The sequence below is a fragment of the Sciurus carolinensis genome, chromosome 11 (genome assembly GCF_902686445.1).
Source record: "Sciurus carolinensis chromosome 11, mSciCar1.2, whole genome shotgun sequence".
In the NCBI taxonomy this organism is placed as follows: Eukaryota; Metazoa; Chordata; class Mammalia; order Rodentia; family Sciuridae; genus Sciurus; species Sciurus carolinensis.
The window spans coordinates 125,546,320-125,568,741 of NC_062223.1; the positions used below are offsets into that span (position 1 = coordinate 125,546,320).

A 22,422-nucleotide genomic window follows, 5' to 3' on the forward strand; every position below is an offset into this window, starting at 1 on the left:
GAAATATATATATCAGAAAAAAAGACAAAAATCAAGAATATTTTCAAAGCAGGGACATGACCGATTGAGCCGTCCAGAAGGTCTTTTTCTAACGAAGGAAGGAGCCTGTGCTTGCTTTATTTATATTGGTACAGATGAAAGGGGACAGGTAGGAGCTTCGTCAAGAAAAACAAGATAGGGGTGGGAGTAAGCAGGCCATTTGACTCTAGTGGTTCACTCACATCTCTGGTGCCCATACTTGAACCTTAGCAGTGAGCTAACACAGGATACCACATGACTCAAGCATTCTCAAACAGTGAATATCTGACTGTGAGTTGCTGAGGCCAGATATTCCAGGTTAATGGCTCAAACTTCACCCTGTTCTCAGAGTAATGGATGGCTTCCTACACTATTTGATTGGAGGGGAGCATGTGGGCTATTTACAGGGATGAAAGGAAGCAGAGATTTGGGGTATTTTCTCCTTAGTATACTCCCCTTGGTTGGCTATGATTCTCCATCAGAGAGCTTATATTGAGGCCATGCTTGGTAGCAGAAGAAAATGAGGTACTTTTTCTAGAGGATCTGTGGATCAGCCTTGCCCCAGTTTTCTAGTATTCAGGCTAGTGATGACCCTGGCATAAATATTGAGTTTGAAGCTCCCATCTGAATACAAGAAAACAGAACCTGGGCACCTGCTAGGGACATCTCCCTTATGAGTTCCTGAGGGTCAGCAAACCCATCTCTTACTCCCACGTCCTGCAAGATACTGCCTCATCAGCAAGGATGTAAGGATCTTTGTTTGCCACATGCCAAAGACCTAAGGAATACAGACTTATTGGCAATTACTGGCTTTCCCCTGGTCACTATCAAATTTGCAAATGTGGCGCCCCAAAGGGCAACCTACAGTATTCTTCTGCTTCATGTGTCTATGTATTTAGTGAGCCTAGCTCGTAAGAATTCTCCTTCTATTAAACAAGGTCAAAGAGGTCTGTGCAAGGCCAGAGTCAATAGGGAATAAATAGTTTATGCTTCAATCACTGTGGGCCAAAAGACTCTCCAGAGGGCAAAGAGGACATCTAGTGGTTGTTAAATGCTCAAAGTCCATTTTATGGAGAAATCTAAGAGGTGAATTGAAAGGGTATGGGGCCCATGATCTCAAGGATTTTGAGATGGAGATTGTAACAGGGAGGCCTCATCAGCTAGAGGATGGTGGGTTCAAATATGTCTCCCAAGATCTCTGAAAATAGGAATGTGTAGGTATAAGTCTCCCTTCTGCAGCAAAGAAGCTAATGGGGCACACTGGAGCACAGAAACAACAATGAGGGGAATCCCTACAGGCTTGTAAGGTCTCAACATGTGAAAAAGGGAATCTAGGCTTTTCCTTATTCACCATTTCATGTAAAATGGCCCTCTCTCAACTGCTAGAGTCTGATCAGAAAGGGAAGGGGAGTGCTCCAGAGTAATGAACTTGGGAAAGTGTGGTCAGTTTATACAGAGGTGTATGTGTTACTGGGGCATTCATTGAGCACTGCCTAGTCAACTAGTTACCACAGGATACCCAGAGGGCTGTCAGAAGAGGAGATCAAGAAGGAAACCTTTGAGATTCACCAAGGAGTGACCCTGGCCAGAATCTCAAGGTTGCTTCCCTCCTTAGTCAACTTTTCTGCTTCCAAAGGCAGACCAGAACCAGGGGCCACTGTCTACTAGCATCAGATGTGCTCTGAGCCAGGATAGGAAATAACCTTTGCAGAGCCCAACATGCCTGACCCATAGGGCAAGTGATTAGGAGCAATAAAATGCCATGAAGGTTTTCACCCACGATTTTAAGATTGACAGTCACACTGACCACATTTCAATGACTGATGTATGCCCAGAGATGTAAGGTGCAGAGGAACTTACCTTGGTGACAATCCCAGGAGAGACTCCAGCTGCTACCAGTCTATTGCAGATTGAAAATGGGTTCTTGTTCCCTAGTATTAAAGATTAAACACCCGAGAGACACCCAGGCAAGCATGGAGAGCAAGTGTTATTTAAGAAAGTGATAAAAACTTCTCCAAAGAGTAGTGGGCCCTCAGAGCCAAGAGCCTGTCAGCGGGGAGTGCTTGCTTTTTTATAGCCCCCCCAGGACCTATAAATTATTAACCCTTTTTAATCATTGTCTTCTATTTCTTCCCTATGTAAGTAACCAAGGGCAAGGGCACAGAGGTTGTTAGCAACCCACTGTTCTGTCTTTGATAACTAGTCTTCATCCTGTTTTGACCCCCACCCTTCATTACCTACACCGACTGCCTGACTTTTGCCCCTGCCTGTTTGCTGAGGAATGTGACATATCCTGTCTACTTAAGTCAGGCAGTGCTGCAGGAGAATTACTTTTCAGCAAAGAAAGCATGTGGGGTCAGCACAGTGGGCCCATTTTATAGAATTATTCTTTCAATCTCTTGTTCCCACCATCCTCATGTCTATCCCCAAACAATGTGACGGGGGAGGAGAAAAGGGAGGATCATGAACTTGAATGCTACATGACTTTCTTGGGATGAACCCAACTACTGTGTATAACCATAAAGCTCTAGTAATAATATTTTTTAAAATAGCTAAAGTATTTCCAGTGATCCCAGATTTCTCCTTGCAAGTAAATTGGCAATTTTTTTGTATTCAATCCCATCCAGGTGAAGAATATTCAAGGTACTTAGAAGTCTGCAAGGACGTTGGATTTTGCCCTTTTTGTACACATCAGCAGTATAGCCAAGAAGAATTTTTTTTCAGCAGCACTTAAGATCTTGAATTGAAGCCTTTATTGATTATTTTATTCATTATTTTAACCATTCAGATTGTTACAAAGTATAATTCAGGTAATCCCTGTCATCAGTAAAGTCATCTCTTTCAAACTGTGTCAAGAGTAGACTCTCAAAAAAATAAAAATAAAAAACTAAAAATAAAAAAAGAACACCAGAAAGAAAGAAAAAGCAAACAAAGAAAGGTTGGGGGAGGATTGTCTTACTAAAATAGGTTCTTTCAGGCTCATGAAAGCCAGGGAACTTTCTGTGTGATAGAGAAAACTTCTTGTTCTCCATTAAGATTTTTAAATGTAATGATTTAGAAAACTACTTCTGATAGAACTGAGAGTTTTGTTTGTTTTTGGCCTGATGTCAGAATTCATTTTTGAGTTATCGGAAGAATCAATGTGTGCCTATCATCAAAGGAATGAATGGTCCCAGTGTGAGGGGATTTCTTTTCATTACCAAAGTAGCAAAACTAGCTGGCTATCCAGCATTGTAGAGGCTCCAGCTGTGAAGAAAGGAAAGAAAGAAGCTTTTGTTCCCAGCCAACATTTTATATGATAAAAATTGAGTATTTTTTCTTTTTTGTTATGATTGCCAAAAAATTGGCTTTTGCAGCTTCTTAAAGAGACCTAATACAAGAATTCTTTGATGGTTTCAGCATGCTTATAGCAAGCAAAATCAAAAGGATAAAGGGGAAATGGCTTTGTCTAAAAATGCCTTTAGTTTTACCAAATTTTAAAACATAAAGGAAAATGGCAAAAGTGCCAGTTCCTCAATGACTGCTTCAAATTTTTAAGAGAAATATGAACTGTGCCATTCAACAAGAAAGGCATTTTAGATTTCCTCGGTTTGCATCCCCAAACCAGTTCTAACACGATTTACTAAAGTTTGTCCAATAACATGGAGCTTCTTCTCATTTAGCCTGCTGGGAAGAGATTTTATAAAAATGATCAAGCTATCATTAGGAATGTGCCAACTTTCCCAAATTGAACATTCTTATCAGGAAAAAAAAAATCCACATCCTGAGATGTAGACACAAGTGAGATGCTATTTAATTTTGTCTGTCTTCACACTTCCATTCACAAGAAAGTTTTTATACAAGTTCAAAAATAAAAATGGAACTATTAAATTCCTAAATTTTCACTCACTCCTATTGGTAACCAAGTCTCAGGGACTGCTAATATTCTTGTGGTTTGTTGCCAATATTTGATACAGTAAGGGGTTATTTTTATCAGTTAGAAATTAATTAAACATAAAAATGTTTCTGTTAAGGTTCATGAACCCTGTGTATTAGTATATTTTCCGTTACTACAATGAAATCTTGAGGCTGAACACTTCAGAAAGAGAAGAGTTTTCCTTAGTTCAGAGGTTCAGAGTTCAAACAGCATGTTGCTGGCTCTGGTGAGAACCCCTTTGACTACATCACATCATAGCAAATGGTAGCATGGTGGGAAGCCATGTGAGAAATATCACATGGCAAGATAGGAAACCCAAACAGGGAGAGGCTGTTTTATAAAAACTTGTTCTCTGGAGAACTAAGGGTCTTGTGAGAACTACTTTAATTTCTTCTGAGGACATGCTCCCAGTGACTTAGTGACCTCCCACTAAATCCCACCTTTCTAAGATCTCATCACCTCCTAACAACATCACACAGGAACCAAGCTTTCAATACATGAACCCTTGGGAGACAAACCACATCTAAATCATAGCACTTCAAAACCAGGACACCAGATTCCATATTAGTAAAACTTGCTCAAGAATGAAGGTAAGGTACTAACAAATCAGCATGAAAAAAGTCCCAAAAGAGCTTTTTGGAGTTTTTTATTATCCATTGTGACTTTTCATTCAAAGCATCACACTGACAGCAATGTGGAGAAACCTGAATTTTAATTACCCTAACCTAGACTTGGACCCCATCTTTGCTCCTTGCCAGACACTCCACCACCACGATGTTGAGAGGGATTCATGAGACAGTCTGTGTGAAAGCAGCTAGCTACTTGTGTGGCACATAGTAAGCAGTCGACAAATGTTGGTGTCACTCTTTTTCCTTTCCTCTCTACCCATAAGTAACTGGAGTCCAGAGTGGGTGCTGAGCATATAATTTACCAATTTTATCCGGACCCTTCAGCAGGCACCCCTCCCATGTGTCGGAGTTTTTTAAAAGGCTATTGTCTCTCATTTAAGTCTTCATTTACACTCTGTAAATCCAGTGCTGCCCTCTGGGAACCCAGGAAGAAAACAGATCCCTGACTCTGTGCCAAAGTCCATTCCTCCAAAACAAAAGACAGCATTTAGGACAGCAAAGTACCAGTGAAGACTGCTCATCCATGGTATCACCAAGATCTCAGTCACCCACACCAGAACCAAGAAAGACCATAAGCACAAGGACATAGTGTTTCTTTTTATCCTTCTAACAGTAGAGCAAATAGCTTCAATGTTGAATGGAGGGCATTAGTGGCATGGGGATATGTTAATTTGGATTTTGTGCCCCATGACTCAGTGGCATCATGGATAGTGGTATTCTGTGTCAGTGGAGTACTAGGTACTTCAGAGTAATATGATGTCATGAACCATAAAATGTTATAAAGTGTTGTAAAAATGGTCAAGATCTAATATCACAGATAAATGGATTGCTAAAGACACAATGAGTTATATAGTGGTCAACCACAGGACTCCAGAGCCCCCAGGAAATGCTCCATAACAGTTTTCTTCCTAGGTTTTAATACCCATCCTTGCCTGCCCCATGATAAACACACACACACACACACACACACACACACACACACGCACATTTTTCAAGAGAAAATTTGATAGATGAAGGCCCTGTGGAAGGATGGCATGTACCGCAGAGGATCCCAATATTTGGGTAGAGTGACAAAATTCCACAATCCTAACTGGAAATAGTCTGATAGACTAGAGATTCAAAATTCAAGGGGCCTTTCAGAAAGCATCTACCAAGGTCTACCAAGGAGAGCCATGAAGGAAGAAGAGTAGACCCTGTGTAAACCCACTGCATTTTGATTACAATGTCTGCTTCCCTTGCTCTGATTCTAGTGTCTGTATCTTTAAATAGAAGATAAACCAGAGAAATCAAGGGACAAACAAAATGGCCAAGGGAACTGAAGCTCTAAAGTCTCAGGGGTTTGCCTTCTTGACAAAACCAGGAATGCTCTGAAAAATGCCAGTGATTCTAACATCCTCTCCTGGAATCTGGAATATAAAAATAGATTCAAAGACTTCAGAACCTTACTCTCCATACGGAATCAATTGGAACTAATTCTCTCATGTCTAAGTCTTTAAGAGTCTCTCTTCTTAAGCAAAGATGAGCTCCATACTGAGGAGTCACAGCAAAGAAACATTGCAAATTTTGTGACATTCCACCCAGGACCTTATTCTATCTGATCTTCATCTGATGTGTAAAAACATCAGACCCACCATCTTTTAATGAATATGTTTCTCTTACAACTCGGGGTATGAGGGAAGGAATGATAGTAGAGTGAAACAGACATTATTACCTCATGTATATATATGACTGCATGACCAATGTGATCCTACAATATGTATAATCAGAATGAAAGATTACACTCCATTTATGTATGATCTATCAAAATGTATAAATGCATTCTACTGTCATGTATGACTAAATAGAACAAATAAAGAAAAAATCAAAAAATAAAAAATAAAAGAATACATCATTAAATCAGTTTAGTAAAAAATATTCCTGGTATTGCCAACCAAGGTCCCATCAGCTGAGCAATATGTTTAGGACACTTAGAATGCCAGTATTTTTCCATTTCCAGTGCTTTACCCAGGGTGAAACTTAACTGAGTTATTTATAGAGCTAGACACCTGAATCATGAACACAACTGGCCAGAATCAAAATATAAATGTGCTCAAGATAAAGTCGTGGGGCAATTCTAGGGAGGATTTCACAACCCCACAAAACAAACATTTCCTGGCCTTGAAGGACAGATTTCTGGAAAGGTGAATGAGTTCTGGGTTAAGAGTCAAAAGTTCTAGGTGGGAGGCTCAGCTTGGGCACTGGCTCTACATCTTTTTATCTCTTTCATGCTCCTGTTTCTCCCTTATAAAGTGAGGTGCTAGACAAGGTTGTCTACCTCATTCATTGCTCTTCTCCCAACACATTGAACTGTGTCTCGTATCTAAAAGTTCTCCATGAATATTTGTTGAATATAAATCTAAAAGAGCATTGAATCATGTAGGCAAAAAGTGTGTGTACTCCAGAATTAGAAAATCTTACTATGAGTACTCATACTATCTATCACTAGGTATGTGGCTATGAGTAAGATTCTGGACCTCACCAAGCCTCCCCAAGTCTCAGTTTCCTCCTCTGTGAAATACAGAAAATAATTAATAATAATAACAATAACAACAACAACAGAGTCAACCCTTCAGAACCACAAGTTCTGCACCCACCATCAACCAACCATGGGTCAAAAATATTTGGAAAAAATTAGTTGCATCTGTACTGAACAAGTACTGACACTTTCATTGTTGTTATTCCTTCAGCAGTACAATATACTAAGTTATCATTCGCCTTATATTAGGAACTAGAGATGATTTAAAGTTTACTAGAGTATAAGCATAAGTCGTATGCGAAGACTACACCACTTAATATATTGAGCATCCGTGGATTTTGGTATCCACAGAGGTTCCTAGATCCAATTGTCTGTAAGAACTATGGTACAACTGTGATTACTATAATGGATCCCATCATTTATTACTATTATTTTCTGCTGTGGGCAGGACACCCAATGTACTTGAGCTCCAAGAAGAAACCTTGTGTTGCCAGCTCCCCTTAGGCATGAATAATCACTAGCCTATGATAAAGGAGAAAGTCTCTTCCCTGGAGCCTAAAGACCTTTGCTTGCAAGCCCCAGTTTCTTTTCCACTGCACAAGAAACTTCTGGGTCAGAATGAACAAACACTTCTTGTTGCTCTTCTACCTCACCTGCCTCATTATGGGTGAGTCCCAGACCTGAGGAGTGGGCTTCAGTGACAGGATCTAGGGAACACCAGGGAAATTTCACATGTGTAACTGTGTCCATGTGGGAATGAGCTTTGACCATATTCAGAAAGGAGGAACCACCCTTTAGAATGCTCCCTCTGATTTCCTTGCCACCTTTCTGTCCTTCTCAAATTTCTACCATTCTCCTCAAGGTTGCAAGCCTCGTTATCACCATCCCTTCATCCTACTTATTTCCTCTGTCCTCATGATTCAAAACACTAGGAAGATTTCCCTTAGGACATTCTTTCCACTCATAAATTTATACCCATTTGCTGAGGGATCTGGTCAGTCTATAATGAATAATTTTGTAGTTTGTTTTACTCCTAGACAATGATTTCTGATAACCTTTTTCAGGGACTGTATATTACCAGAAGTATATTTAGGAGAGGAAATCCTGGATGCCCTGGAATTAGATTTTTAAGAAATGGCTCAGCCACTGTTATAAATTTATAACTTTGCTTCCTCATTTGACAAATAGATATGATATCTATCTGCAAGGCTTTCATGAGGAGTAAGTCAGACACAGTTTGAGAAATCATGACCAAATGAGGTGCTCAATAAATGCACTCTCTTAAATGAGTCAAAGAGAGATTCTTTGCTAAAAATGGAGCCTGTAGTTTAATAATTCGACCCACAGGAACTCATACCACTTGTTGTGTTATAATTCATGAGGTCTTTGAATCCATTTGAAGCTCAAAATAACATGATATATCCCCAAATAATATTGAAGCAACAATATACAAAGCAAATTGATGTCAAATGTCAGAAATTCCATCGCAATAATACTACCTTGGGTAAAATGTTTTAAAACACTCATCTCATTATCATACTCATGCCTCTCTGAAGGCCTGTCAAAAGACCAGACCAGCATTAATAGCACTAGTTTTTTTTTTAATGCTTCTATTAGAACATTATAGTTACACATAATACTGAAGTTTGTTCTTTTTTTTTTTTTTTGCTATTTTTCTTATTCCTTTTAGATATATGTGAGAGTAGAGTGCATTTTAACATATTATACATACATGGAGTAACTTATTCTAATTAGGATCTCATTCTTGTGGTTGTACATGATGTGGAGTTACACTGGTCGTGTATTCATATATGAGCATTGGAATTTTATGTCCAATGCATTCTACTGCCTTCCTATTCCCATTCACCCTCGCTTCCCATCATTTCCATTTTTCCAATTCAACGAGCTTCTATTCTTCCCCTCCCTACCCTCCCTTATTGTGGGTTAGCATCTACATATGAGAGAGAACATTTGGCCTTTGGTTTTTTGGGACTGGTTTATTTTACTTAGCATGATAATGTCCAGTTCCATCCATTTATCAGAAAATGCCATAATTTCATTTTTCTTTAAGGCTGAGTAGTATTACATTGTGTATATGCACCACATTTTCTTTATCCATTCATCTGTTGAAGGGCACCTAGGTTGGTTCCATATGTTAGCTATTGGGAATTGAGTTGCTGTAAACATTGATGTGGCTGTGTCACTGTACTATGCTGATTTTAAGTCCTTTGGGTATAAATCAGAGTGGGATAACTTGGTCAAATGGTGGTTCCATTCTAAGTTTTCTAAGGAATCTCCATATTGCTTTCTAGAGTGATTGCACAAATTTGCAGTACCACTAGCAATGTATGAGTGTACCTTTCCCCTCATGTCCTCACCAACATTTATTGTCACTTGTATTTTTGATAATTGCCATTCTGACTGGAGTGAGATGGAATCTCTGCGTAGTTTTAATTTGCATTTCTCCAATTGCTACAGACATTGAACATTTTTTCATATATGTGTTGACCATATTTATTCTTCTGTGAAGTGCCTGTTCAATTCTTTTACCCACTCATTGATCAGATTAAAGTTAAAGAATTGTTTCTGTTGGAGCTCAAAATTTTTTCAGCTTCCTTTCTCAGGTGAGTTAGGTGGGGTTGCTGGAATGTGATGGGAGATCCTGTAGGAAGGACTCCTGGGGACTAGGTTAACTCAGTTAACCTCCAGGTTCTTCCTTTAATGGTGTATTTGTCTGGGTAGTTGCCAGAGCATGCTGGGAGACTGTCCTCCAGGAAAAAACCCTGGGTTTCACTGGTGTGGTAGAGGGGTCAATTCTTGTTCCCTTCAGACACTTATGAACTGCCTGGTTTTAGGACTCTTGGGTTTAGGTCCAAACTCAATCAACTTTTCCCCAGTCTTTTGAACTCTTAGCCCAGTGCATCTCTCCCAGCCTGGCTGGACTGTCCTATCCAGGTGCAAATCTCCCAGCTGAATTTGCAAGTGCCCAAACTTTCAAGTAGTCATTCTGGAGGGGGAAGTGGGGAGCCAGGTGTGTTTCCCCAACCAGTTCTCCCCTATATAAACCCCTCTCCACACTGGATTTTCTTCTGATCACTAGACACAACCTGTTTTTCGGGTTAGGCACAGTTGTCAGAATTCAGATCCCCCAGCTGCCATTTCCCATGCTGGAGCTGCAAAATGGTTCCTTCCTCTGATGTCCCTGGTAGCCAGGAGAGATGCCGCTTCTTTTCCCACATAATGTTGTGCAGGACACCTTTCAGGTGAGTAGTGCAGTGTCTTTGATCTCTGATCTCTCCATATTCAGACAAACTTCAGACCTCCTAAAAATGGGGGCTCCTTTAATTGATGTATCCCTCCACTATTTTAGTGCAGGAGAGATCACACCTGCAGGTACCACTGCTGGTGGCAGAAGCACTGAGGATTTCTTCTTTATTTTGTTATATCCAACCACCTGAGTCTTGATCTACTTTGATTGTCCAGAGTTAATTCCCAGAAAAGTTCCCCTTTCTCACCTTGCTCAGAATTTGTGTGTCTGAATTCTTGGTTTCATGTCACAGAGCAACCAGGAAAGCAACCTTCTCTAATCTGCCATTTTCATGAAGTTTGTTCTGACATAATCATACATGCATGAAATAACACCCCAATTCAGTCCATACTGCCCTCCCCTCCTTCCTCCCCCTATTTCCCTTCCTCCACTCTACTTGTCTTTCTTCTATTTATTTTTTTATAATTGGTGCATTATAGATATACATAAAGGTGGAATTAACTGTGGTGTATTTATACATGTACACAGCATACTTTTATCAAATTAAGCTGGATAAATCAATCACATGAAGGCTACAGTTTTGCTTAAAGTCACCCAGATTAAAAGGGTTGAATCCTTTTATTTGCACAATGGCACTTTCATTTCATCACTATGGGATGAGGAATTGGTAAAATGTCCAACTGTGTATTGCCTAAATACTCCACCACAGGCTTTTCATCCATCCACCCACACCCTGACCACCCCACTCCCTGCAGGTCTAATATTTCTAGCTCCACACAAAGTCTCTGCCTCTGTCTGACCTCACACCAAGCTCTGTGCTCTCTCCAGAAGCAACATCTACAAGATGCATCATCTGCCACCTTCGCACCCGGACAGATCGCTGTAGAAGAGGCTTTGGTGTTTGTCATACTCAGAAAAATGAGTCATGCATGAGCCTAAAAATCTTCCAGAGTAAGTTATAGGATCGTGGAGGTGCTGTGAGAACCTTGGAAGTCTTAAGAGAGTATCTCAGCAATTTTGTATCTTAGATTATGGCCAACCCAGGGGAAGAACCAAACTGTAAAATGCTCCTGAGCATTGGGAGTACAGGTCCATGTGCATGCAGACAAGAGGACTTGGGGAAATGGGACAGAATAGATGGGTATCCATATTCCCAATAAGAATGGGGTGCCAGATTTTTACTCTGAAGGAATGAAACTGGTGTGCAGAGTTGCCAGGGACACTGGCAAACAACCCAACCACTGCCAACCAGCAATTTCTACATGGTTTCTATAAGCTGGAGACCATCCCTACATATCCCCTGCTGCCTGAGAGGTGCCAAGCTTGACCTGCCTTGTAGAACTTAGATCGCTGACTTTTTTCTATGACACTTTCCTATTTCAGATGATACTCTCCAGGTGTTATATACAGTGTGTCAGAAGTTCTGCAAAAACTTGAAATATGACTTCAACAATCGAACTTATGTTCATGAATGCTGCTACTACAATTCTTGTAACTATAGATTCTAAGATATTTGTCCCCCTAGATCCCATTTGAGAATGTCACAGATGTTTCTTACCCTTCACATTCTGTCTGCCCTGGCTTTCCTGGCCTGTCTGTCCTGACGGTACTCCTGCTCCCTCCTTAACCCCACATCATCCTTCCGGGTGCCTTCAGCCTGGTTTCCATGGTCAGGGAATGATGGTTGTGAACAATGGAATAGCATTTCCATTCTCCAAGAAATCTGCCCTGTAGAGTAAAATTTAAAACAGGACCATTCTAGAACCTCTTTTTTAGCTTACTTAAGTGAGATGGACCAGAACAGTTTCAATTAAAATACACAAGTATCTGTAATTAAACATTACATTTATCATTATCATGATTAAGCAAAAATAGGAACAGAGAGTATGGTGGATTTTCCTCCATGGACACAAAGTTATTTCTACCAGTTCATGATGGCCTCTTCAGACTCAGTTGTTCTGATTTTCCTGACAGAGTTCATTCTTACACATGTTAGCAAGAGACAAGAAATAAAAGAATTTCCCATTTCTTTCCCAGCTCAAGCATTCCTATCAGGATACAATTTCATGGACTGGAGAGGTTGCTCGGTGGTAAAGTGCTTGCCTATGCACAGGTGCAACCTGGTTCAGTCCAAGCACAGGAAAAAAAATATGATTTAGCCAGCTTTACACCATTGAGACCAAAAGAGCTGAAAAGAACAACGTAGAGGAGGAAAAGTTTATTTAGGGCTCACAGTTTCAGAGGTTTCAGTCTATAGATGACCAACTCCATTGTTCTGGCCCCAAGGTGAGGCAGAATATCATGGTGGAAGGGTGTGGAGGGGGAAAGCAGCTCAGGACTTGATAACCCAGAAACAGAGAGGTGGGGGAAGAGGGAGGAGGGAGGGAGAAAGAGAGCTCTCCTCACCATGAACAAAATATATACCACAAAGGCACACTGCCAATGACTCACATTCTCCAGTCACACCCTCCCTGCCTATAGTTATCACCTAGTTAATCCATTCAATTCTGTTAATGCACTGATTAATGTTCTCATAACCCAATCATGTCACCTCTAAATTTTCTTGCATTGTCTAACATATGAACTTTGGGGGGACACCTCATAGCTGAACTATAATAAGATATATGCCCATGGCATATCGCAACTCTAATTCTTTCCTTCTTTTTCTTACCTTTATTCTTTTCCTCCTTTGCCATCCACCTCCACTATCACCTTCCTACCTCCCATTGCTACACAAACTCTCACTCTAAAAGCAGGATGTCCTTCAAAGATTTCCCCAGTATGTCCCGTGACCTGTGGTACATAACCCATGGTGCCTTTCAGGGTCCCTCAGCTGTGGTGCCAAATGGTACACACTCAGCGACATCTCTGTCTCCCCAGGGCAGCTCTCTTTGAACCTTAGGGGTTGAGCACACAATGGATCTGAGACAACCTTCCCTTGTTGCCTATCTGGAAATAATAAACCCACTTCACATATATGTGTGTGTATAAGTGTGTTCTGTCTCATTGAACTGAAATAGGTAATCTGTGCATTGCTGGATCTAAACAGCAGCCTGGAATGCAGCTGGCAGAAGTTTATGGATTCCTGTTTCTTGTGGTTGGCATAGTGATAATCTTTACCATTCTTCATGAGTGGGAGTCCTCACTTGGGATTCTCTGTATACTATAATCCCCTCCATGTGTTATCTAGAGGAATTTGAAGCCTAAGAACCTTGCAACTACAAATATTTCTCTATACTCTCCAATCAAGATTGAGCACTTGCCAGTTACCGAGCCCTTGGTGAATATTCACAAGGGACACTCAAGAGAGCAGGAAAACTATAATTACATTTTGAGATTCACAGATTCCAAACCATCATATATTCCCAAAATATATGATGCTGATGTTTCCTAGTCACCCAAAATCTGTCATGGCAAGCCTATTCTTCCATCAGCAGTGAAAAAGTTTCACAGGTATCTTCAAGGAAGATGTTGGTCTCTGTTCTACTAGTTAGCAAGTGCTTGTTCCTTTCTGGAATTGTTTGTTTTTGCTTTGAATTTACAAATATCCAATATTATTGTAAAATATTTGACTTTTCATTACTTTACACATTTTTATAGTTATTGCAGTAGGATACATACTTTCCAAGCAACTCTCCACATTGAAAGCAGAAGTTAGAATATACAAGTCTTTATTGCACATTTCTCTTGTCATGAATTCTATGTGAATTCTAAGTTTTGCTGCATACTCATTTATAAAATTGTATTTAATGCAACCAAACTCTAGACTAAGTCATATAATTTAACCTGATCTTAAGTTGAGTGAAGACTTAGTGTTTTTAATACAACAAAAAAAATTTTTTTCTGGACCGGTTGGAAATAAGTTGATGCCACTATGCCTCATAATCCCTGGATTCTTCAATGTGTTTCCTAAAATCAATGACATTTTCCCAAATAACAACAAGGCAGAAACCTCAATTACAAAATTAACATTGATACACTGCTATCATGTAAACCACAGACACTTAAGTTTCATGAATCTCTCAGCAATGTTTTTATAGCAAAATACCTCAATCCAAGATCACAATATTGCTGACAGATGCCAAGTCCTTTTAGCACCCTTGCAACTTGGAATAGTTTCATAATCTGTTCTTGAGTTTCAAAATGGTCTCAATACATTTAATAACTATAGGTTAGTATTTTGTGAATGTCCCTCAAATTGACCTTCCCATTGTTTCTACTTGATTCAGGTTATGAATCTTTGGCAGGAATGTCATATGCCTATCAAGGAATGAATATATGCCTATCAAGGGGCATATGATTTTGTTGCATTCTATGTAGGGAAAAGGAGTGGGGCAAGAGGAACTTCCCTAGCTTCATCTCTGGACCCTAAAATGGAGGCACAAAAAACTAACCTGTCCATGTAGCAGCCTTCTACGGTGATTTCCAAGATTTGCTAACCATTATCCCCTCCCATATCAATTTCTGCATTTTCTGTGACAACTTAAGTCTTTGTACCCTGCCCAATTTTGTTTCTTCTAACAATTTTTTTATTTCACAAGATGGAGCTACATTTTTGTAAGTGAAATTTTAACACATAGTTTTACATTTCTGAGATCTTTGAGGGCTTAGGTCACACTAGTAGACTTTGATTTTGTCATAGTACTTTCCTTTTGTCATCTTAGTTGTCTGTTTTTTAATAAAAGGATTTGTGGAGGTTTATAAACTATGCTGCTCTCTCTCCAATGTGTTCCACCTGAAAGTTCACAGTACTGCCCTACTAGTACCAAGAAAAGCCTTTAAAGTCAACACAAGAATCTAAGGCAGGCAGCTCACAATGTCCTTCTGACTGACAGTCCTTCTGTGACAATTCTGACTGTCCTGTGACAGGTTGTTTCTTCTAACTAAGGCAGGAGAGCAGTTAGCTTTACCAAATAAATCTGTGTTCACATCTCATAAACATATAACCAAGTGGCTGAAAAAAGTAGGTTTTGTTTTTTCAATTTTTTTTTTGTCACCACCAGCAGCACCTTACCAATTTAAATCAGGCAATTCACATATATGTTCAGACATTCCTGGGCACATTTTGAAATCTTCAGTTATTTTATAGCATATTCTACAGAAAATGAGAAACCAAATTTTGTGAACTTCCAATCACACAACATCTCTTAATGATAATTGTAGACTCAGCCTCCTCTAATTCCAGTCTGATAAGGACTTGTGCAAAATTTGAAAACAGAATAAAAGTTGGAAGAAATGGTTTTCAGATGGTTTATCAATAAATAAGTATATTTATGCTGAATTTCTATTTTTATGCATATTTATGCAAATGAAATCATGTTCTTCAGATGTTAATAGGTTCCAATGGAGTTTATAGTTCTGTAAGAATTCAGCTTGACAAGACTGTTTTATAACTGCTATGATTGTCCCTGAGTCGCCTGGTTGGTTTTTCTGTAGAGTTTCAGAGCATACCATATTTCTACCATCTTGAAACCCCTCCTTTGAATGTCTAATTTCTGACAAATTGGGATATGGGATGTAATACCCAAAGGGCTTCTATGTGTCAGATATAATATAACTGTCTAATATCTTGAGTTTTATAGTTCTTGCTATGATCCTAAAGAATAGTGAGCTTCCTTAGTTCCCTCTTGTGCTAAACATCCCAAGATGGCTATGGGGGAAGAATTTTTTTATTTGTTGCAAATTAATTTGGTAATTTTGGTGATGAATCCTTTTGCACAAATTTTCAGCTCAGTGTTGATGTACTGACCCACATAAAGGGAAAAGAAACTTTTTGCCTGGAACTTGTTTCAAAACAATCCTATCCCAGTGTATGAAAAACAGCATCAAGGTACCATGACACTAAAGAAAGAGGCAGATGGATAAAGCATTGCCCAGGTTGTGATTTATTGGGCACTTCAACAGAAGAATGGTCCTGGGTGACAACAAGGGCAGTCGATCATCATAATTTGAGTCAAAAAGAAGGAGCATGTATAGTTAGGATAAAACCAGGCCCTTGAAAGTAACCAGTTTATCAAACACATCAGGAAGATTCCTGGAACTGATGATGCCAGGGTCTGGTAGTGAGGCTCCACATACCCTCTAATAGCTTTATTTATTTGTGGTATGTTGGAACTTCAGAAAATCCCATCTATTCTCAAAGCTCCAAATAGCTGGCCTTCAATTTATCAAGATTTATTCATAAAAAAATATCAGTATCCAGAAAAATTTCCTTTTTAAATGGTCATACATCACACCCAAGAAAGACCCAGTTTGGCTGACTCAAGTTGTCTCTTGAGGCATCAAAAGATTCCTAGTAAGTTCTGACATCTCTTTCCCTTGCAGCCTAGTTATCTAGTTTAACTCTTGGGGCAATTATTCCCCCAGCGATCAAACTTCCATTCTTTCTTCCAAAGTGAAAATTACTCCTCACAACTTCCTAAGGCTTTGGAAAATATGGGTCCCTTTCTGAGTCACAGTTTAAACTGACTTTCTATGAAGCCACCTAGTTTCTGGCTTTATTCTTCTCTTTCCTGAAATGAGAGCACAGAAATGTTGGGATATTTTCTCTCCTGCCCATGCAATACCCTATTCAACTCTTAATTTGCTTATTCTAAAAAGTTAACAGGTACACATGAAAAAAATAGGATGTAGTAAAGGAAACCGAATTTGTCATCTGCGGTATCTAGACTTCTCTTTTATTTACAACAGTTGATTCTCAACTGGGACAGCTTTTTGTCCCAGTGATTTCTAGGGACATTTTATTTTCCTGATTGGGAAACTGATGTTACATCTAGTGGGTAGAGGTCTTGAACACTGCTAAATATCCTACAATGCACGGGACAGTTCCACATCAAAGAGTTACCCAGGCCAAAAAGTCAATAGTATTGCAGTTGAGAAGTCCTGATTCACAAGATTAACATACTTCACTCTAGATCAATATTAAATCTGCCCCTCCTTATTGGGACATCTCATTGAATATTAGTAATTTCAGGACAGGAACTTGGCTACTAAGTGAGAAAAAGTAACTACTCTGATATAAAGATAGATCTTTAGGTCCCTTTCAGTTCCTGGGGGCTAATAGCTAAAATTATAGAAAATGGAATTAATCTAAACTTACTTGATCCCCACTGTACACAAGAAATACGAGGGGTTGTAAATAACAATAAATAGAAGACATATGCTATCTTCAAAGAGCTTAATAGTCTTGAGAGGATAAGGCATGTGCACTTGAAAAGCAGTAACATTAAATAGAAATATAAGATAGCAGTACAAGTGCTTAATAAGTAAATAAGAATGGCTGAGAATAATATACTTGAGTTGGTTCTTAAATAACTGATTAAAAATAAAAACAATGAATTTTAGAGCTGAAAGTAATTAATGACATTTCATGTAAATCTTTATTTTACAGGTGAAGTAACTGAAACACAGAGACTAACTTGTTTGAATTAGGATGCAAATTTCTGAGACAAGAACTGTAGACTCCTGATGCCTGACCCTTTGCTTCTGCCCTCCAACATACTGCCTTTGTGGTTGCTGGAAAAGGAGAAAAGAGTAGAGAAGGCTCTGTCTGTGTCTCAGTGCAAATGTACATCCCCATCACATCATTACTGTGGACATTTGTTGGGTGAGTGAACCATGAGGGGTTCACATTATGAAGCACCATAAAGGAATAAGCATCTTGGTATGAAAAGATAAGACTAAACAAATTAATAATATTCTCAGTCTAGGTGTTCTAGATGTTAAATGAGAAATAAAGGAAGTAATATAGGAATTTCAAAGATGATCAGATTCCAGAGGCTGGAGGGAGAAAATCTTTACCACATGCACTTCAGATAGAGCATTAATATCCAGGATATATAAAGAACTCAAAAAACTTAACACCAAAAGAAAAAAAAAAGCCAAATAACCCAATCAATAAATGGGCAAAGGAACTAAACAGACACTTCTCAAAAGAAGAAATGTTGTCAACAAACATATGAAAAACAATGTGCTACATCTCTAGCATTAGAGAAATGCAAATTAAAACTGCACTGAGATTTCATCTCTAGTCAGAATGGCAATTATCAAGAATAAAATTAACAATAAATGTTGGTGAGGATGTGGGGAGAAAGGTAAACTCATATATTGCTGGTGAGACTGCAAATTGGTGCAACCACTCTGGAAAGCAGTATGGAGATTCCTCAGAAAACTTGGAATGGAATGGACCCAGTTACCTCACTCCTAAGTATATACCCAGAGGACTTAAAATCAACACAATACAGTGATACAGTCACATCAATGTTTACAGCAACTCAATTCACAATAGCTAATATATGGAACAAACTAGGTGCCCTTCAACAGATAAATGGATGAAGAAAATGTGGTATATATACACAATGGAGTATTACTCAGTCATTAAGAATGAAATTATGGCATTTGCTGATAAATGAATAGAACTGGAAACTATCATGCCAAGTGAAATAAGTTAATCCCCAAAAACCAAAGGCCAAATGTTCTCTCTGTTTGTGGATGCTAATACATAATAAGGGGTGTGGGGAGAATAGAAGTTCATTGGATTAGACAAAGAGGAATGGAGGAGGGATAGGAATAGAAGTGACAGTAGAATGAATTGGACATAACTTTCTTGTGTTCATATATGAATTCATGACCCGTGAAATTCCACATCATGTACAACCACAAGAATGGGATACTAATTAGAATGATTTATACTCCATATATGTATAATATGTCAAAATATACTCTACTGTCATGTATATCTAAAAAGAACAAATAAAAAATAACAGTCTCAGTCCAGGCGTTCTAGATGTTAAATGAGAAAGGAAGTAACAAAGGAATTTCAGAGAGGATCAGATTACAGAGGTTGAAGGGTAGTTAGTGATGGCTTGGTGGAAGAGGAGGATTGTAGCTGAGTATTCATTCAAGAAGCATGTGATTTGGGAGGACATAAGAGAACAATCTAGATAGACACGGTAGTATGAACCTCAGAGTTAAATAAGCCAAGTGACTTTGAAGACCGTGAAGAACAAAGCCAACTGGAGTAGAACACTGGAGTCCAGGGAACTGGGAAATAAAGGCTGGAGAGGCAGGATGGGTCTGTACTGTGCTAGATCTCAAGAGCACTGAATTTATTCTTGCAAAGAGAAATCACTGCATGATAACTTATTACCTTAGGAAGACTAATCTGGTAATGAGGTAGAGGATGGACTGAGCCATGAGAAACATAAGAAAAGGAGCCATTCATCGAATAAGAATAAAAATAAAGAATAACAATAGTATATAACATCCATTATACATATATTGCAAATATTTTCAATTTAGTTTGGAGATTTAAATATTTTTACACTTTTGTACATATGACATATTAGAAACAAGCAATCATAATCCTTGTTATCAAGAGGCATACTTTTAAACCCGTGACACTACTACATATGGATATATAATTATACAATTAAAAAATAAATAAAATTGTGCCTATAAATTCTTATTCATGGGAAGGTTAACATGGGGTAAAATGTAAGTCTAAAATAAGTGAATAATAATAATCAGAGATTACTATTCCATGGCTTTTAATTTTGTTAAGAAAACTACAGGAAACATCTCTAACCCTTATCATTCCTTAACAATAATGTGTCAACAGATGAAAAATAGTCAGCTTTTATCAATAGGTGCATTGGTAAGTGCAAAGTAATATTTGTATATTTTTGAAAACTAATATCCTTTGCATGCCAAGAGACAGAGTAATTGACCAACACTCAAACAAATGCTTATCATGATATACTTGACTTTGGCCATGAGAGCAAATTAGATGATTAGAAACAAGTGGCCTGGGGCTATGTAGTCAGAAGCAGCTCTGACCAGTATAGCTTCCAAAAATGGCAGCATCTATTATGACCTCATGTGCATTGACTATTCTTTGCACATAAGTTAGATAATACTTTCTGCTGCTTAATACAAGTTCTCTCTACACCTCCTTGAAATACCTCTTTCACCCTCATCCCAGATATTTCTTCCAAAATCTGCAATTTCTACTTCTATCCAATCTGCTCTCTTGATCTTCCACCCAGAAACTCGTACAGGAAAATTCTTTACCTCCTTTGCAAGAGACTGTACACTTTTGTCTTTAGCCCAGGTTCAGCATCAGAACCTAAGGCCAAGTAGAGACTTCTAGGACATATCACATAGCAAAAACCCAGAAATTCAACCAGAAGGCAAAGTTGAGGTTCTTTTGACTTATGGCTTTCTTCTTTCCAAGCAATGAAAGTATGGATGCTAAAAAGACTAAGTTTCCATAAGTAGATTTCCCGGACTAGAAAACAGAGTGTGGTCTAGGTTTGAGGAAAATTTAAAATGTAAAATGTAAGATGATGTTGCCATTGGGTAAGGAAATGGTCAAGAGGACAGGAGACATGGTTTATAGTCTTAAATATTTTAATGTTCTTAATCGTTTTTTTTAGTCATCATGGTCTATTATATGTACCATATCTAAATTTGCTTTGCCATTGTTACATCTGTTTTTATCCATGCAGCAAAATGTTTCTCTCATAACATCTTGAAATATCTGCAACATGCCCGCCTCACAGGGCTCACATGAGAGTCTTGCATAATGATACAGGTATATGCCTAAAGAGAAGAAAAGCAAATGTGATTGACTTGCCTCACACTTCATCATCTTCCTGCAGTGGCTTCACTCCAGAACGTAATCAAGTTTCTGAAGACTAGAATGAGTCCCCAGTCCACATGTCTCTTGGGTCATAACCAAGCAAAACATACCTGATTGCTTTCCACACAAGCCCATGCCCAGGTCTGTGTCTGAAGAACCCATTGCTCTACACTTTTCCAGGATCCCAGATTCTGCAACTTAACTCCAGGGATGGTAGATACCACTGGTAATATTGTGTCTCTCTCTGAATTTCACTTACCCAAAAGGCGATCATATAAGTAATGGTTACTCGTTAGACAACTCTTGTTTTGTTCACCGAAATTTAACTTCCAGCAGGTTCCCATGCCACCCTTGCATCTGTATCCATCATAGTAATCACAGTAATTGCAAAATCGAATCACTATAGAAAGAAAGGAAAGTTTTAAAGAAATGCTCAAAAAAAAAGTAATTCTGCTTCCAAAAACTAGGGCACTTCAGACCTCACAAGAATAAGTTGACACTGTCCCCAGTCTCTCTCAGGGGTCCTTACTCCCTCCAATAGTAGCAACTATGAAACCCCCAAGAATTAAGGATCTGTATTCCAAGTCTGAAGGCAGAAAGAAGACATTGGAGAAGGAAAGGGTAGAAGGACAATGCTAACTCAAGCATGTCCCCCTATTATTTATCCAAGAACTGCAAACCAAATTCTCGTACAATTCCGTGTCATGACTCTGCTTCCTGTGAACACACACAAAAAAATTCACCTTAAGTTATTTCACAGCATCCTCCAAAGCCATCCCTCTCATCACCCATCTTTGCCTCCCTCTTCAGACCTTACCCTCATCCATGAGGAGCACTAGGAATACACCCAGCAGAAGCAATCGGAACATCCCGGGACCCATCCTTGGGAAGATACCAGTGGGAAGTTCCAGCTTTATTTATTTCCATCAACTACCCTCAGGCATCCCACTTCAATCATGAAATCATAAATTTCAGATCAAACCACCTGAGTCCTTTGCTACGTTTCCAGGAGAAGGTACATCCTGTCTGTGTTTGCAATCCTCCAACTGCTTAAATGTCAGCCTACACAGACACCCTACTTCATTTGATCAGATCTATCATAAGGTACTTATTCACATGATTTCAGGACCTCTCTTCTCTTCATTGTGTTTGTTTCTCTGTTAGTCTACAGGAAATGTGTCTAACATCACATCCACATGACATCCTTTCAGATAGGATGAAGCTGGGGTCACAGAGCATCTGGAGGTAAGCTATTAAGTCCCTCCAGTGAGACCACATGCTTCTCCTCACAGAGTATGTCACCAGAACCAAACCCCAATACTCCAGCTGTGGTCTGACTGCTCAGTCTCTCCCTGAGGGGCTACCGCAGCTTAGGACAAGGGAGAAAGGAGAGGAGATAGAGATCACATTAGCTTCTAAGTTTAATTCATTAAT

General features: G+C 39.0%; 2 protein-coding genes across 2 annotated transcripts; one reads left to right on the top strand and one right to left on the bottom strand.

Moving 5' to 3' along the window:
* The first annotated feature begins 7,696 nt into the window (after nt 1–7,696).
* Pate3 (prostate and testis expressed 3) lies at nt 7,697–11,854 on the top strand. The gene is made up of 3 exons (XM_047518047.1): nt 7,697–7,745; nt 11,175–11,297; nt 11,730–11,854. Exons 1-3 carry the CDS (start codon nt 7,697–7,699, stop codon nt 11,852–11,854), a joined length of 297 nt encoding a protein of 98 aa, XP_047374003.1.
* An 8,924-nt stretch (nt 11,855–20,778) lies between these two features.
* Nucleotides 20,779–21,857, bottom strand: Pate4 (prostate and testis expressed 4). The gene is made up of 4 exons (XM_047518048.1): nt 21,806–21,857; nt 21,682–21,705; nt 21,248–21,388; nt 20,779–20,948 (listed from the first exon to the last, which is right to left on the bottom strand). Exons 1-4 carry the CDS (start codon nt 21,855–21,857, stop codon nt 20,779–20,781), a joined length of 387 nt encoding a protein of 128 aa, XP_047374004.1.
* Nucleotides 21,858–22,422: the final 565 nt, after the last annotated feature.